The sequence below is a fragment of the Cricetulus griseus genome, chromosome 2 (genome assembly GCF_003668045.3).
Source record: "Cricetulus griseus strain 17A/GY chromosome 2, alternate assembly CriGri-PICRH-1.0, whole genome shotgun sequence".
Lineage (NCBI taxonomy): Eukaryota > Metazoa > Chordata > Mammalia > Rodentia > Cricetidae > Cricetulus > Cricetulus griseus.
The window spans coordinates 441535392-441551996 of NC_048595.1; the positions used below are offsets into that span (position 1 = coordinate 441535392).

The 16605-nt window shown below is 46.3% G+C and overlaps 1 protein-coding gene across 1 annotated transcript in view; it reads right to left on the minus strand.

Moving 5' to 3' along the window:
- Positions 1-16605, minus strand: part of Asb18 (ankyrin repeat and SOCS box containing 18) — a 66030-nt gene that overhangs the window by 38082 nt on the left and 11343 nt on the right. The window contains exons 2-3 of the mRNA XM_035439266.1: positions 8716-8838; positions 5199-5466 (exon numbers count right to left, since the gene is read on the minus strand). Of these exons, the coding sequence (XP_035295157.1) occupies positions 5199-5466; positions 8716-8838 (391 nt within the window). The remainder of the gene's footprint in view (positions 1-5198; positions 5467-8715; positions 8839-16605) is intronic.

Genomic DNA, 16605 nt, shown 5'->3' on the forward strand with positions numbered 1-16605 from the left:
AGGTCAGTTTGTTCTTCCTAGAGAGTTTCTGACCAGTCAGGGCTTCAGTGAAATAAAAGTGAAAATAGTAGCTAGAAGGTCGTGCAGAGCCCTGAAAGACTGCCTTTGAGAATAATATTCAAACCAATAACATTAGCATACATTCAAAGAAATTTAAAAAGATAAGCAAATAAAACTCAATTCAAGAGAGAAGGAAAGTGGAAAATAAAATAGAGAGGAGACATAAAAATGAAACAGAAGGTTAATAAAATCACAAACAAAACTGATGGGGTCAGGCAAACTCTAACATCATGAATGAGAGAGGGTCAATGAAATCTGAAGCAAAACTGGTGGGAGTGGAACACACCCAGTGTCATGAAGGACAGAGGTGTGAATGCAGAATTCACAGCCAGTAAAAGAAAATAAGAGTCAACTTCATGCCAACAAATTAGACAACTTAGCTGAAAGTGACAGATCTCTGTGAAATCTTACTGAAGAAGAGAAACAACCTATCTCTATTTAGGAAAGAACTGGTGTTCATAGTTAGAAACCTCTTGCCAAGAAAACACCACATCCAGATAGCTTTGGTGGGGAACTGCACCAAAAGCCTGAGACAATTTAAGATCTAGAAAACAGAAGAGGGAGGAGAAGGGGCTGCTTCTTAATTCATCATTACTTAGATTGTATCATTGATGCTCATTTCAGACAAAGCTAGTGTAAGACAACCATAGACTAGTCTCTCTCATGAAAATAAGTGGAGGCATTAAAAACATCACAGCAAATGAAAACCAATTACATATCTACCCATCTATCTATGCATCCATCTATCTACCTATCTGTCTGTCCATCCACCTATGCATCCATGGGTTATCTATCTATCTATCTATCTATCTATCTATCTATCTATCTATCTATCTGCATATAATAATCCCTGAGTGTAGTTAATAATCCCAGGTATGCACGGTTGGTGTAACATCTGAAAATCATTGTCAAGAGACAAAGTAAGGTCATATGATCATTTCCATATATATAAAAATTAAGAAATCTCAGTGTCTCTATATAATACAAATTTCAACAACCTAAGAATAGAAAGGAGTGCTTTGTCTTTTAAAAAGGCAATCTACAGAACTTCTTAATGGTGAAAGACATTAAATGTTGTGCTCCAAGGTAAGGAACAAGGAAAAGCGACTCTACATCGTTTCTCTCAGAACTGCACTGGAGATTCTAGGCAGTGGAATAAGTATGAGAAAGAGGATTTAGATTGCAAAGGAAGCAGAAGTAGACTTGTTTGTAGGTGATATAATTGTCTGCCTGGAAACTCCCTGGAACTTACAGAAAGCCTTTAGAGAAACCAGTGAGTCCATTGAGGCAGAAGGCTACAAAGTCACCATACAAAAAACAACCAGTTTTGTTTGGTAGCTGCACAAAATCAGAAATTGAAATAAAAATACCTTCTACAGTGACATCAAAACTGTGAAATGTTAATAGCTGGTTGTAGTGGTGTTCTAGTTTCCTTTCTATTACTGTGATAAAAACACTCTGACCAAAAGCAACATATGGTAGGAAAGGGTTTATTTGGTTTACACTTCCAGTTCATAGTCCATCTAGGAGGGAAGTCAGGGAAGGAGCTCAAGTAAGAACTTGAAACAGAAACCTTAAAGGGTTGTTGCTTGCTGCCTCACTCACAGGGTCACGCTTGGCTGACTCTCTTATGCAGACCAGGACCACCTGCCTAGGGATGCTGCTGCCTAGGGATGCTGCTGCCTAGGGATGCTGCTGCCCACAGTGGACTTAGCCCTCCTGCATCAATTAACAATCATCCACAGACATGCCTGCTAGCCAATGTGCTCTGTGCAATCCCTCAATTGAGAGTTCCTTCTCAGGCCATGACGTAGTGACAAAGTTAACTAGGGCAGTGGACATGGTGAACATGCGTGACCAGCTCTCAAACAGTAGAGGCAGGAAAATAATGAGTTTGAAGCCATCTGGAGCTATACAGCAATACCCTCTCAAGTCAACTAGCATACATATGAATCAGGAATAAATCTTACACAATATTTGCAAGCCCCATGCACTGAAAACTACAAATCATCAGGATTATAAGTGCATGCTGGAGCATTTGGAGGGAGGAAATTACATAATTATAATTTCAAAAAAAATTAAAGAAAGAACTAAAGAAAACAAGTGCATGCCACCATGCCTGGCTCTTAAATATGAGCACTGATGATGAAACTCCAATTGCAAGGCAAGCACTTCCTGAATGGGCCATCTACTCAGCCTTGATTAATTGATTTTGAGCAATATGCAATGGCCACCGAGTGGAGAAGGGAAGGAGCTTTGACACCAGCGGGTTTGATCCACTTCTGAAACTAAGTTTTGGTAGACCACCCTGCTATCCTCTTGGAGGACCCTTCTAAGTAGCATTTCATAAATACTACTCAGCATGAAAAAGGAATGGCCTATGGGCTGAACACAACAACAGTATGGGTGTGCTTCAGAGTGAATATGCTGAGGAAAAGAAGTCAGAGGGACCCCTGCTGGAACATTTTGATATCCATATGGAAAAGCAAACAGACACACACACACACACACACACACACACACACACACACACACACACACGTCACTTTGATCACCCCTCACAACATATTCAAAAATGAATTCAAAGTGGGTCATAGATTTTTCTGGATCAGCTCAGTCTTGGCATATGATAGCAGGTCCCATGGTGCTGAGAGACAGAAGAAAGGGGACAGGGAACAGGTAGCTTTGCATCTGTACACAATTGCTGGGACACCTATGAAGTGAACTATGACCGTAGAGGCAGTTGGATACTAACCAGGACCATTGTGAGTTCAGGACAGTGGGAATGGATCTAATTTACCTTAGGCTGATATCAAAGAGCCAGGCCCACTCTCTGTAGCCAGGTTCTGAGTGCAGAACCTCTCACACCGTTAGTGTGCTTTTGTCTATTCAGTTTTCTGAGAAACTGAAGGACAAAGTATCTGGGGCTACCTTGGCCTCAAAGTTATAACTCGAGGTGGTTGCAGTCTAGGCAAGATGAAATCCAGATTCTAATGGAGGACTGTAAGATTTAAGTTTGTAGATAAAATGTAGAAAACCTCGTGGGCTTGAGTCAGGCAAAGATGTTTTAGATAAAATAGCCCAACACATATCCTAAAAGAGTAAAACTCACAAAGTGAACTTTATCAAAACGAAGAACTTCTATTCTTCACAGACTTTAAGAGATGGAAATAGAAGGTAGAGTCTGGGTGATGTGCTTGCCAGTCACAGGTGTGGCAAGGGCCTCACGTCCTCAATACATAAAGAAATCTCCAAGTTTAACATGAAAAAAGCAGAACTGAACATCTGGGCAAAAAATCTGAACAGATAGCTCTCCCAAGAAGAAATACAGATGGCAGATAAGTATGGGTTAAATATCTGTGAATAAGTTCAATATAATTGGGAAGTAATATAATCGGGGAAATGCACACTGAAGCCATTGAAGCCATGGTGGTTTTAGTTCTCTGTGTCTGTATGCATGTCTGCAATTCAAATGCCTGTGCTGCCAAAGGGAATGTCAATGTATAACTTTGCAAACCAGAGTGGTAGTAACTTTAGAGTTACCTTCTTAATCTCATCAGATTGCTATTGAAATCCTAGGTTTATCTAAAGTGATAAAAGCTTATAAAAGGGCACAAAGTTCAGGGATATTTGATTTTTAATAGGCCCCCAATTGGAAACAAGTAAATGTCTTTCATCATCATCATCATCATCACCACCACCACCACCATCATCATTTTGCAATAACAAGGGATTGAACTCGGAGCCCTCACAAATGCCAATGAAGTGCCTTACCCATTATCCCCCTAACTGAAACATCTTTCAGTTAGGAGTGGATAAAACACTGTGGTACACTTACACCGTGGAATACTACTTAGCATGAAAAGGGAATGAACTATGGGATACCCACGACAGCATGGATGTATCCCAGAAGAATTATGTTGAGGGCAAGAAGCTAGATAGTATGTTCTATTAATATGAAAATTTAGAAGTTGTTGGACTTTTTAAACATGTGTGACTTACTGATGTCCTTCATAGGGTGGGACTACTGCCTTGGGCCTCTTGCATTCTTGGCATCCCCCACTCTGGACCCTAGCATTTCTGCTTGCTTGCTGCAGCTGCCTCTAGGGACAGAAGAACCCCTGTAACTTTGGGCGGATGGGGAGTAGCCGACCCCAGCAAGATCCGAGTACGAAATGGAGTGATTTTATGTTATCACCATTACAGAGAAAGCAGCCAAGCAAGTATAACGCAAGAGCAGGGGCTAGAACATTCGAAAAGATGTTGGAACGACACAATGCAGACAGGGAAACCCAAAGCAGCACCAACCAAGGTCGCGAGTTGGGGGTTGGTGGGGGATGGGGGGCTTCGCTCTTCCCGGCCCTAGGCAGGGCAACCCGGGCGGGTGGAGTCCTTGAGGGCCTCGGAAGCCCCCGCCCGAGGAGCTAACCATTTATGTCACACTGTGACAATTATTCTGCATAAAATTATCATTAAAAACCCTAATTTTTCAGCTTCCAACCCCGCCAGTGGCCTTTTAGCATTCTTCAGCGCCGCGTCTGCAGGCCGTGATCAGAGGCTCATTACCGCGGCGTGGCGCCCCGCGCGCTCGCAATCAAGCGCTAATTAACCCGCCCGGGGCCGCGCCGAAGGGGCGGGGTTGGGGACCGTCCAGCGGCCCATGGGGCGGGGTTCATGGCCTGGGCACTATCCCAGCCTGGGCACTATCCCAGCCTGGGCCCTAAAGATCCCAGCCTGGGGCTATGTGTCAGGATTACTGGTCTGGGATTTAAGGTCAGAATCTCAAGCCTGGGGACCAGGACCAGGGTCTCTCATGTGGGGCCTTAAGGTCCTGGGCCTGGAGCCTAGGGACAGACATGGGGACTAAAGTCACAATCCCAGGTTTGGGGACTAGGGCACATAGATAGATCCTGGCTTGGGAACCAGATTTAGAAAATCTCTAGCTTGGGGACTAGGGATAGAGAGGTACCCGGCCTGGGAAGTGGTATCAGGGGCTGGGGAAAGAAGCAAGTATGGACCCGAGTTCAGAAACATGCAGCCAAAGGTCACACTTGGATCTAGGCCCGAGACCCCACCTCCCCCCCCATACACACACAATCTGGGTCCTCAGGCTAGTTGGCAGTGCTGGCACGTCTTACCCCAGAGAGGCGGGTGTGCGACACAGGTGCAGGGGTGCCAGGCCCTCCGCGCTGAGCAGATCTGGGTCTGCCCCATGCTGCAGCAGGAGCTGGGTGCAGGCGGTATGGCCCCCGAGACAGGCCTCGTGTAGGGCAGCACGACCTCCGGGGCTGGCATCCGGATCAGCGTTGCGACTGAGAAGGTGTCGCACGCTGAACTCGTGGCCATGGGCCGCAGCGATGCACAGTGGTGTGGTGAGCTCCCGCTTGTACTCCAGGGTCCAGAGGCCTGGGAGGGGAGGGGAGATGGCGTAAGCCTGGGGTAGATGGAAGGACCCGTGGGGCAGTAGGCGATTTGCTAAGGCTGGAGGGTGAAACCACTTCTTAGAAGTAAGTATCAGGTGGGCATGTGCGAGAGTCACTTGAGAGTATAATTAGAGGATGCATACCCCAGACAGAGCAGAGAGAGACACATGGAGTAAAAGACAGGATCCATGGAGGAAGAAGAGAAAAGGCGGTCAGGGCTACAACTGAGATTACTGAGAGATAAGGGGATTTCCCGGATGTGGGCTACTGGAAATCTAGTAAGATTTAAGGTTAAAGGCTGGTCCAGGAGGAAGGATGGGATGGCACAGGATTTTTGTATGTATGTATGTATGTATGTATGTATGTATGTATGTATGCATGTATGATTGCATGTAATCCCACAGCAGAAGGGATCTCTTCTAGGTTCTGGATTGGGGGTAGCTTGACAGAGGAGTGGGCAGTGGAATTTTCCAGAATCCAACCTTCTTCTCCTACCCCTTCATCATCAATAGGAAACATGCAAAACAAACCTCATCATCAGGATTTTCTGTAGAAAAGACAAGGGAGGAAGTTGGGTTCTTGGAAGTGGCTGCTATGGAAGGTTGCTTTCATGAGGCTGTACACAGTATACACAATTCGTGTGTGTGTGTGTGTGTGTGTGTGTGTGTGTGTGTGTGTGTGTGTGTGTAGGCTGTTCCTTCTTGATGGATGCTGTGTGTTTGGCTCCTCTGAACACTTCTCTGCTTTCATAAGGCTGGGGCAAGGTTGTTAGTGGCCAGGAGCACCCCTGGGAGGGGGGAGGTGTCCCCTGTGAATAGCATCAAGGAGACAGACACTCACATGGCAGGAAGGCTTTCTGTAATGATGGAAGAATCGATAAGGTGGCTGTAATGAGCGGTACAGGAGACCCCTTTTGAGGACACCTCCTTCCTGGGACACATGCTGGGCTGTTTTGAAAGCCCATGCTCATTAATTACCTACCTGCATGTGGCAGAGAATCCCAGCCTGCTGCTTGGCCCAAAGGCCCAGCCTTGAGCTTGCTGTTTGCTCAGTGGGGAATCGAGGGGGGGGGCTCTCATCACTGGTGTGGAGATGCAGTAGTCAGAGGCTCAGGGATTGTGTATGTGGGGTGCCTCCTGGTTTTGGACTCTCTTTTCCAGGGAAGACAGTGTGATTACAGGGATGGGGTGGGTCTTCCTTTAGGAGAGCGGCTTTGGTGCATTTCCCAGTGTGCAGAGTCTACTCACTTTTCCAGCCGTCTTTGAAGTTCCCAGCCTGCTCTGCTGCCTCCCCCACCCCCACTCTGTATGCCCACCCTGAGGAGCCAAGACTCCCTAGGTACTGGGCTCTACTGATAAGGTTCCTTCACTCTAACAAGAAAACTTAACTTCTGGGTCCAGGAGATGGCTCAGTTGCTAAAGTGGTTGCTATGAAAATACAAGGATTTGGGTTTGATCTCTAGAACTGACATACAAAATCTGGGTATGGTGGCACATGCTTGCAATTCCTGTGCTGAGAAGATGGAGACAGGAAGACACTTGGGCCCACTGATCCCATAGCCCAGCCTAGTTGACAAGCCTCAGGCCAGAGAGAGACGCTGTCTCAGGAATCAATGTTCCAGGGGTTGTTTCTTAATGGGGGTGTTCTTCTGTACATATGTTTCTTTTATTGGTTGATGAATAAAACACTGACTGGCCAGGCAGGAAGATAGGTGGGGTGAGGAGATGAGGAGAATTCTGGGAAAGATAGGCAGAGGAAGACTGCAAAACCGTTGCCATGTAGCCACCAAAGGAATAACAGGTCCAGACCCTTCTCCAGTAAGATAAGACCACGTAGAAATACTTAGATTAATGGAAATGGGTTAATAATAAGACAGAGCTAGCCAATAAGAAGCCCTAGTCATTGGCTAACAGTTTCATAATTAGTATAGTCTCTGTGTTAATTTGGGGCCCAAATAGCCATAGGAAACTCCAGCAACAGTTTCTGCTCTGGGGAGTCAGGTGACTGGGCAAAAGATCAGGGAATCCAAGTAGTCCTGAGCCCCTGCTTTCCTGGTCCTAACTGAGCCTGGGCTGACTAACTGTACTGGTATTTCCCTGATGCTCTGTTGTCATCATAGTCTAGGGTCCTATCCTGCAGATGGGTTCTAGAAAGGCTGTGTAATATAGAGGTCAGAAGAGTAAAGGGGAAAAAAAGGAACTAGATTTTAGATTTTTGACAACATGAAAAAGATGGGTTAAACTAACACCCCCCCAGGATAGGGGAGGGGCTTGCCATTTGAGCACATGTGAGTCCAGTGTTGGGTAGCATGTGATTTGAAGAATAAACATGGCTTAACGTTGAAGCAGCTGACATTCTTGATTAGAGGCAGGTGAAGGAGGTGAAGGAGGCCCAGAAAGATCACAGCAGGAGGCGGAGCAGTTCAGACTAGGGTTGACACCATCCAGCATAGCTCTTGGGCAGTGTTTTGGGTTCAGTTCCCCCTTCTGGTGTAAGGTAAAGAACACCTCTCCACATTCTTAGCCTGTTAGAGCTCCCAGGTTAGGACTTGTGTCTGGCCACAGTGTCCCACCACAGATCCTCAAATTCCCACAGTCTGGCAGAGCTGTGGTGGATTTCAACACAGCAGTGCATGGCAGTTCTGTGTCTAGTACAGCCTACCGCCCCAAAGCCTGGGTGCATCTGGATGGCTCAGCACATAGCAGCCACATCCAAGTGACAGGAGTGTGCCCTGACATACAACACAAGGATCTACGGATTATTTCCCCTTTCTTCCTTGTTTTCAGGTTTCTTTAGGTTCCAAGAAGGGGGTCTGCTGGGAACTTAGTGTTCTTCCCCCCATTGACGCTGTTTGGGTTTTAGGGTGCCACTCACACTGCCAAGTTACAGTGGTGTTCAGTGGTTCATAGAAGGACCCCGCACAGAGCTTCATGTTAGAGGTCTGTCTAGTCTTCTGTAGCTCCCTCAGCTGCCAATATCAACAGTAAACCAAGGCTTTGTTTTCAAGGCAAGAGACACACCCAGCATCACCAGATGGGTACTTCTCACCCATCATTTTCCTTTTCATAGCCCGTCACCCACCACACTAGATTTGTTTACAGACCTCCTTTGGTAAAAGATGTTCTCGAAGGGCAGAGTATGTGTACTCAACCTTCACACAGGATTCACATGTCCCCAGCATGTCAGCCGAAGCTTAAAGAGGCAAGACTGAGCTTTAGAGGAACCAGGGTACCTGAGAGCCCAAAGGTGGCCAAGGATGTCAACTGCCATTCCATCTCTCCGTTACTTATCTCAAACACCACGTTGGCATCCTGGAAGAACTGGTCCATGAGGAATCGAATATGATCCAGGTCTCCTGCGACCAATGCAGCATGGAACTCAAGCTCGGGGGCCCCAGCTCTAACCAGAGGCTCTTTGCTCATCTTCTGGAAGATCTGCAGTTTTCTTCCTACTGGCTCTGGTTGTGTCTCCATTGCAGAGCAACTGATTTCAGAATGAGTTCTTTAGCAGAGGAAGATGGCCTTATGGAGAGGGGGCTATTTCTATTGTCATTACTCAATTGTCCTCCAGTTGGAGCCCCATGGAAGTGTATTTATAACTCCTGTGGGCTCTGATGTGATAATGGTTACTTGATATGACCAGGGTCATGTGACCACTGAGATGTCACCTTGTTCACTCATCCCTGTAATTGTATAGATGCTAACCCCAAAGGAAAAAACACATGCTTCTGCTTGTCTTAGTGCTGTTCTGCACACATTGAGTCAAAGATAGACACCAGCCACACGCATTTAACCTGACAGACACATGCAGCATTTCTCCTATTCACAGTTTGGTCAGATGACCCCAGACTCACACTGCACTGATGTTACTTCTTTGTGCAGATTAAATGCCTAGTTTGTAAACATGGCCTTAGTGACCACAATGCTTAACAGATAAAAATATTCTCTCAGATTAAAAGGAAACAATACCATATTTAGAAATGATAAATAAAGGTCTTAAGTTCAGAGGAAAGGCCTCAGGAGGCACTGGGTGCATGCCTGATGTTACTTTGGGATTGTGGCATCCACTTGGGATAACAGGCTTGGTGAGAAAGAGGCAGGGGCAGGACTGCTCAGTGTGTGTGTGTGTGTGTGTGTGTGTGTGTGTGTGTGTGTGTGTACTTGAAGACTGCACAAGTATGCAGAGTCCTGAAGTTAATGGTAGCTCTCCACTTCATCTATTGAGGCCCTAATTGAATCCATAGCTTGCTAATTTAGGTGGTCTAAGAAGCCAGCTTGCCCCCCTACCCCCCACCATCTCTGCTTTCTTAGTACCGGGATTGCATGCAGGCTTCATGCCTACCTGGCTTTTCTGTGGGCATCTGAGGATCTGAACTCATGTCTTTGCAGGTGCTTTATCCACTGAGCCAGCCACTCAGCCCTGGACTTTTGAACAGTATTTGGACCATTAAAGACTGTGGAGACTTTGGAAAGGAACTAAATGCACTTTGCACCATGAGATGAAAATGAAGCTTTAGGTTCAGGGGTGGAATCTAATGATTTAAAATGACATATTTGGGTGTCGAGGTGACAAGGGGCAGAACTGGGATAGTTAATTTTCATCGTTCACTTGACTAGATTTAGAATCACTATGGATACAGACCTTTGCGTGTGCCTACAAGGGTGTTTCACAAAAGGTTTAACTGAGGTGGGAAAACCTGTGTTTAGTGTGGGCAGTACCATGTCATTGGCTGGAGTCCTGGACTGTGTGGAAAGGAGGAAGCTGACTGAGTACCAGTGTTCATCTCTCTCTGCTGCCTGGTTGGGGACAAGCTATGAGCAGCCACCTGCCTCATGTTCCTACAGCCACAGCTAGAGTCACTTTGACCATCGTACCTTCCCTGCCATGTGGACTGTGCCTTCAAACTTTGAGCCCCAATAAACCCTTCCTTTGCTGGGTTGCTTTTCATGGATATTTTGTCACAGTGACAAGAAAGACAATATACCTTTGCTCTTGTTACAGCCTGAGTCACAGGCACGGGTGAGCGTGCACAGGCTGACCCAATGACTATGATGCTTGGATTCAGTTGCCCCAAAGAGGAGGGCCTCAGGATATACTAGATGTAGGGGAGTATGACTGTCTGTCTGTCTATCAGGGATGCCTGCCTACAGCTAGATAAGGGATGCTGGCTCTGCAGAGAGGCCGAGGGTTCACTGGTGAGAGATAATGCGGCTGGAGGGGTGGGGCCATGAGCTACAGTCCCGCCCCCTTTCAGCATCAACATTAAGTGTTTTTGGTTCTCCCTTTCTCCGAATGCAGGCACCGAACCATCTTACTCTCCTGAAGAGGCTGGTGATCAGATCCACTTCTAGAGGGCTGTGGCTCAGCTGCAATGTGAGGCAACTTGATCGTGCCCCTCACTTTAAACTGGAGGATGTTTTCCAACCTGTTGTAATCTGTCATTGGATGCTTTTTAAGAAGGCTTGCTGGTGGTGGCGGGAGGCGGGGTGGGATCTCGGGATGAAACAAACTGTGCTCTGGGCTAAATTTAGCTTCCTGTGTGTGTTTTTTTAGCCAGTTCACTCGATGTCTGAGCTGGAATTCAGTAGCCAGGGAGTAGAACTTTAAAAATAACTCCTGGCAGACAGTGCCATCTTTGCAAGTGGGGCATGAGGATGATTTCACAAACCGGGCAGAGGGCTGACTTTTCTTTTTTCCCTAGAACAAGAATAGAAGCACTGTTGACTATTTATTACATTAAACAAATAAATCAGCCAATTCCTTCCTTTAGTCACTCACCAAACATGATTACAGTTTTGGGGTGTGTTGTAAGGTTTTGGAGGTTCAGATATGAAAACCCCATCTGCAACGATCATGCAGAAAAAAAATCAGTGTCTGGAAAGACCCCCAAAAAGAGCTATTTAGTCTTTTTCCACACCAGCTGCAGGAAGTCCCATAGGGACGAGAGTGACACTCCTTTCTGACCTAGTGCTCTGGAGTGGGCTCCTTACCAGACACTGCCAGGCACACCTCGTGTGGCCGAGAGTCCCCACATGCTCTTTCCCTGCTCCCTCTGCCTCTCCCTTTACCCCTCTCTCCATCCTCTCGTCCTCACCTCTTTAAACTCAGTCAACACAGCCCCGAGATCCCACTCAGGCTTTGCCTTTTTTCACATGGAAACCAAAGTTATTTTAAATGTGGATTTGTGTATATGTTCTGAAACACTGTCAAAACCTGAGGAACTATGGTAAAACAGAAGGACCAGAGACTGTAGTTTTACTTTTCAACTGAAGAACAAATTGAGATTTCGACTAGGGAATGTCACGCTGGGTCTGGAAACACCTCCCTGGGATTAGGGAAGACCATATGGGGATGTTTCAAAACTGGGTGTCACTTGTAGATCTGGGGCTCGGTAGCAGTCTATCAAGGTGAGCAGGACAAAGTGAGGCTTGAGATGCGATTGTTCCTTACTGTACAGTGGGGTGAGGGACGGGCTGTGGGTGCTTCGACCCAAGATGGGTGGTACCCTGAAGACTTCAGAGAAGACGAACTGCAGTTCTTTGAAAAAGAAAATCTGGTTGAGTGATTCAGTGTGGAGCAGTGCCAGGCTCGATGCCTCAGAGCAGTGCCTAAAACTTTGGTTGCAAAATGGGATCACCCGAGTTGCTAGAAAAGCCAGGGATGACAAGATCCCAGCCTGAAGACTCTTGTGCTGCACCCTGGGTACAGGGTCCACTGGGGACTCTCTGAGGGCTTCTATCTGCAACTGGATTGAGACCATGCTCCAGAAGAGAGATAGGGACACTGAAAGATGCTGCCTTTCAGGCTTGCCCTGCATGTCCACCGATTGGTGATTTGTACGAATATAGACAGGAAACTGGGGGCCTCAGGGATGCACTCAGGTTCCAAATGATCTCTGGAGGCCAGAGCAGTGGGCAGAGTCAGTGTTCCAAGCCAATGGGGAAACTCCAGGCATTAGGATACTGTTTCTTGTGAATTGGAGAGGGTGGGTGTCTTGAACTGCTCCTCCTGGCTCCAGGCCCCCCTGCTTATGGCTCTAAGGCTTCTTCTTCTGCTTCTTGTCCAGCTCAGAGGCAGTTGGTGCCAAGGGCATACTGATGTTTGTACCAAATTTAGGTGACACAAATGTAGCAAGTTATTTGGAGTTATTTTAAACCATCAAAGCATGTCTGTACAGAAGAGTGACTTGTGTCAGTGAAGGGTCAGTTCAAGTTCACTGACTTGGGCTTTCAGAACCCAGAGTCCTTCCTGGAGTCCCTAAGCAACTGTGTTTTCCCACCTGGGGTCTCCTTTGATCTCTGTTTTGAAGGTTGAGCACATCTGGTTCTGCCTCCACATTGGCCAACAGTTGGTTTGATTTTTTTTTTTTGTCTAGTGTCTTGTTTCCCAGTTAGGTTACTAATTTGTCATTTATCAACATTAGCGGTTACATTGAAGATGGGAGTGGGTTTTTATACCTCACACAGCCTTAGCAGACCTTCCTCTTCCTGTCTCTGGTGTCACCATTAAAATCGTCTCTCTTTACTTGCAGTGAGGTTCCACGGATGTTCTGACCAAGGATCTGGTCTAAATGCTTCTGAATGCTGTTCTCTCCTGGAAAGAGGATGGCTAATGAATTCAATCTGCTCCAAGTCAGAAGATATAATTATTTTATATATTCTTCAGATGAACTAACAAATGGTACCCCTTTGATGGTTGCAAGCATTGTTTGTATGGTAAACTATGGTGGAGCATGGAGCGAATGGAGGAGGAAGAGGAAGGGAAAAATCTAATTGGGAGAGGATGCCCAGCCTTGGTCTGAATGGCAGAATGAGGAGTTGCTTCTCCACCCGTGAGGCAGGTGGTAACTGGACTTGAATATCATATTGTAGAGAATATTACTTGGAAATTTAAATAAGAAGCATGATGCTTTGTCCACAGGAGGGACACAAATTTGTCTTTCCTAACTGCATCTTGTCATGGAGATGGCTAATGAGAGAGGTTCTTTTCTTTTCTTTTCTTTTCTTTTCTTTTCTTTTCTTTTCTTTTTGCCTCTGGATCCAGTGAGATGAAGGTGAAATCTGCCTTGAGATGACAGTGGGTTGTCCATATGGTGGACTGAGAGGTGATTCCATTGGACCCCAGGCTGACGGTGTGTCTTCCAACAGCACCACAGTTGCAGGCTGGATCAATGGTTTCCTTCACCACCCCTTTCCAATCATATTCTCTCTGGCAGTATCTCAAGGCCACCTTCCTTCTTCCCATGTTCTGCTCTTAGTTTTATTGTTGCTGTTGTTTTAAATAGGAAGCCTGGCAGGTGCACACGACTTCCATTTTGACATCCAGGACCCATCTATCCAAGTAAGTCGCACAAGACATTAATATGAAGAATGTTAAAATGCCTTAACCTTTCCTCTGAATGACAATGTGAATACAGCACACCTCATTTAACAAAACATTAAAACATTTACTTCCTCAGATCAAGTGTATCTATTAATAATGACTTAAATTATCTGTGCCAATTTCACATTATTAAGAAATCTCATTTCCATCCTGCAGAGGAACACAATACGGGGGAGGGTCGAGACAAACCGCCCCTGTAACTTATTTCCCCGATGTGCAACACAGTCCAGCACAGATGGTGGAAAGCAACAAGGTCTAGCCCCATCACTGACACCATCTCAGCTAAAGGTCCAGCACCATTTGCAGATAGCCTATAGATGCTTTTTGGTATCCAGAATGCAAAGATGCCCTTGAGTGGGAACTGCCACTGTGGCTGAAGGCAAGGCAGAGGCACCAAATACTTCTTGTGCCAGACCACTGTAGGGAGACACCCTAGCCCCGCCCCAGGCAACCCGAACAGGTGCCAGGTGTACCGGGAACACGCCCATGAGGGCAGGGTGAAGGGAAGTGGGGGTTGGGGGTTGATGTAAGGGAAGGTTCTTAAGGGCTGCACAGAGACCCCGGCCCTTCTCTCTTCTGCTTCCCCGGCTACCTGTGCTGGTTCCAGCTCCCTCCCTCTGGCTTGATTGGTGTATCTCAATATAGAAAACCTTAGCACTATCTGCTGCGGGCTGTTCACTCTTCAGACCACGTGGCAGCAACTCTGGCAGGACATTTATAGACTGTAGGGACAGTGCTGGAGAGCCCGCCACAGAGCATTCCATGCCCAAGGAGGTGACGTGTTCTTCGCTACTGTCCTGGGGATTTAATGACACGGTGAAATTGCAGCTTCTGCCTCTTGAGACAAATTGCATGTTCAGCCTGATTGTTTGCTATGAATCTCACACAGAGAGCAGGATGCTTCCCTCTTGAAGCTGGTTTAGTCTGATTGTTGTGCCGAGAGAGCTCTGTGACCCTGTTTGAAACCAGAAGTTCCTGGGGTCTCATCCAATTCTTTTACAAAGGGCCAAGTAAAGCCAATTTCGTCTGATGGATGGAAACTTCTTTGGACTTCTTTATTTAAAGTCTTCTTTGGTCACACTTATTGATTTACTTATTGTGTGTATATATGTCTGTGTATGTGCATGTGTGATTGCTTCTGAGGTCATGTGCCAGCGAGCACCCCAGCGAGCACTATGGGGCATGTGTGGAGGTCAGAGGAAAGGTTTCAGAGTCTATTCTTCTCTTCCACCACGTGGGTCCCAGGGATAGAAATCAGGTTGTCATGTCTGGAGGTAGCACCCTTTTCACTGAGCCATCTTGCTGACCCTGGACTTATTTCTTAGTGGAAACAAATGGCATTAAACTCCAACAGGAAAAATTACATAAACTAAATGAAAAAATTTACTAATTTAAAGTGTAAGTTGTGTGGCTAGAGAAATAGCTCAGTGATTAAAGTGATGGCAAGCATGAGAGTCAGTATTCAGGCCTGTCCTTGGGGTTCTGACAGGATATGCCCTCAGCTGCAGCCACTAAGAGCACCACCTGTGCCTATTCGCTATGTTCCCTTTTAAAAGGGCCCTGCCCACCTCCCATCTCTCTCTCTCTCTCTCTCTCTCTCTCTCTCTCTCTCTCTCCCTTTCCCTTTCTTTCTCTCCTTCTCCCTTCCTCCCTCTCTGCCCCTCTTTCCTCTCTCCTGCTGTTCCTGTCCCCAGAGGCCTGTCCCCTCTCCCCTTTCTCCCCCTTTTATGATCCCTTTCCCTAATAAAAACCCCTCTGCTTGAACCCTGTCACATGGCATCTTTCTTAGATTGCAACAATGAGGACCTGAGTTCAGACACCTGGTCCCCACAAAAGTGACTGGCATGGCGGGCATGACCAACCACCTGTACTCCCTGTGCATATATACACACAATAAGTAAATCAATAAGTGTGACCAAAGAAGACTTTAAATAAAGAAGTCCAAAGAAGTTTCCATCCACCAGACGAAATTGGCTTTACTTGGCCCTTTGTAAAAGAATTGGATGTACAGGGGATTGATTCTCCAGCTCTGGATTCAATCAAGAGAGTCTGTCATCAATATATGAGACGACAAGCAATCAAGGAAGACAACTGACACCAACCTCTGCCCTCCACATGCACTCACACCTGCACACACACACACACACACACACACACACACACACACACACACACAGATACACACACTTGAGCATACATATGCATCCAAGACACTTAAACACATGCAGAGAATATAAGTTAGGGCGGGGGGGGATGCAGCACAGTTGATAGAGTGTTTACTTAGCATGTATCAAGCCTGGAGTTTGAGCCCCAGCACCATTTAAGACTGGGTGTGATGGAGCATGTCTGGAATCCCAGCACTCAGGAGGTGGAAGAAAGAGGACTGGAAGTTCAAGGTCATAGTTGAAGTTCAAGCTCATCTACATAGCAAATGGGAGCTCAGCCTGAGCTAAATGAGACCCTACCTCAAAAAACACAACATCAGTTATATTTTCTTGTTAAATCATGAAAGGGTTTCTTAGGAAACTGGGTTTTGGAAGTCCGTTGATGCTGATGGAGGGTTTGTTTCTATTGGACTAGAGATGCACATGTATGTAGTTAATGTACACAGAGCATACTTCAGTTACTAGAAACATATGGATAGATAGTGTACGAGCTCCTACCTTGAGGGATTGTGAGGGAGATGGACAAGGCAGTCATTAGTAGTAATTGGAATCGCATCATCAGAGGCCTAAGCATT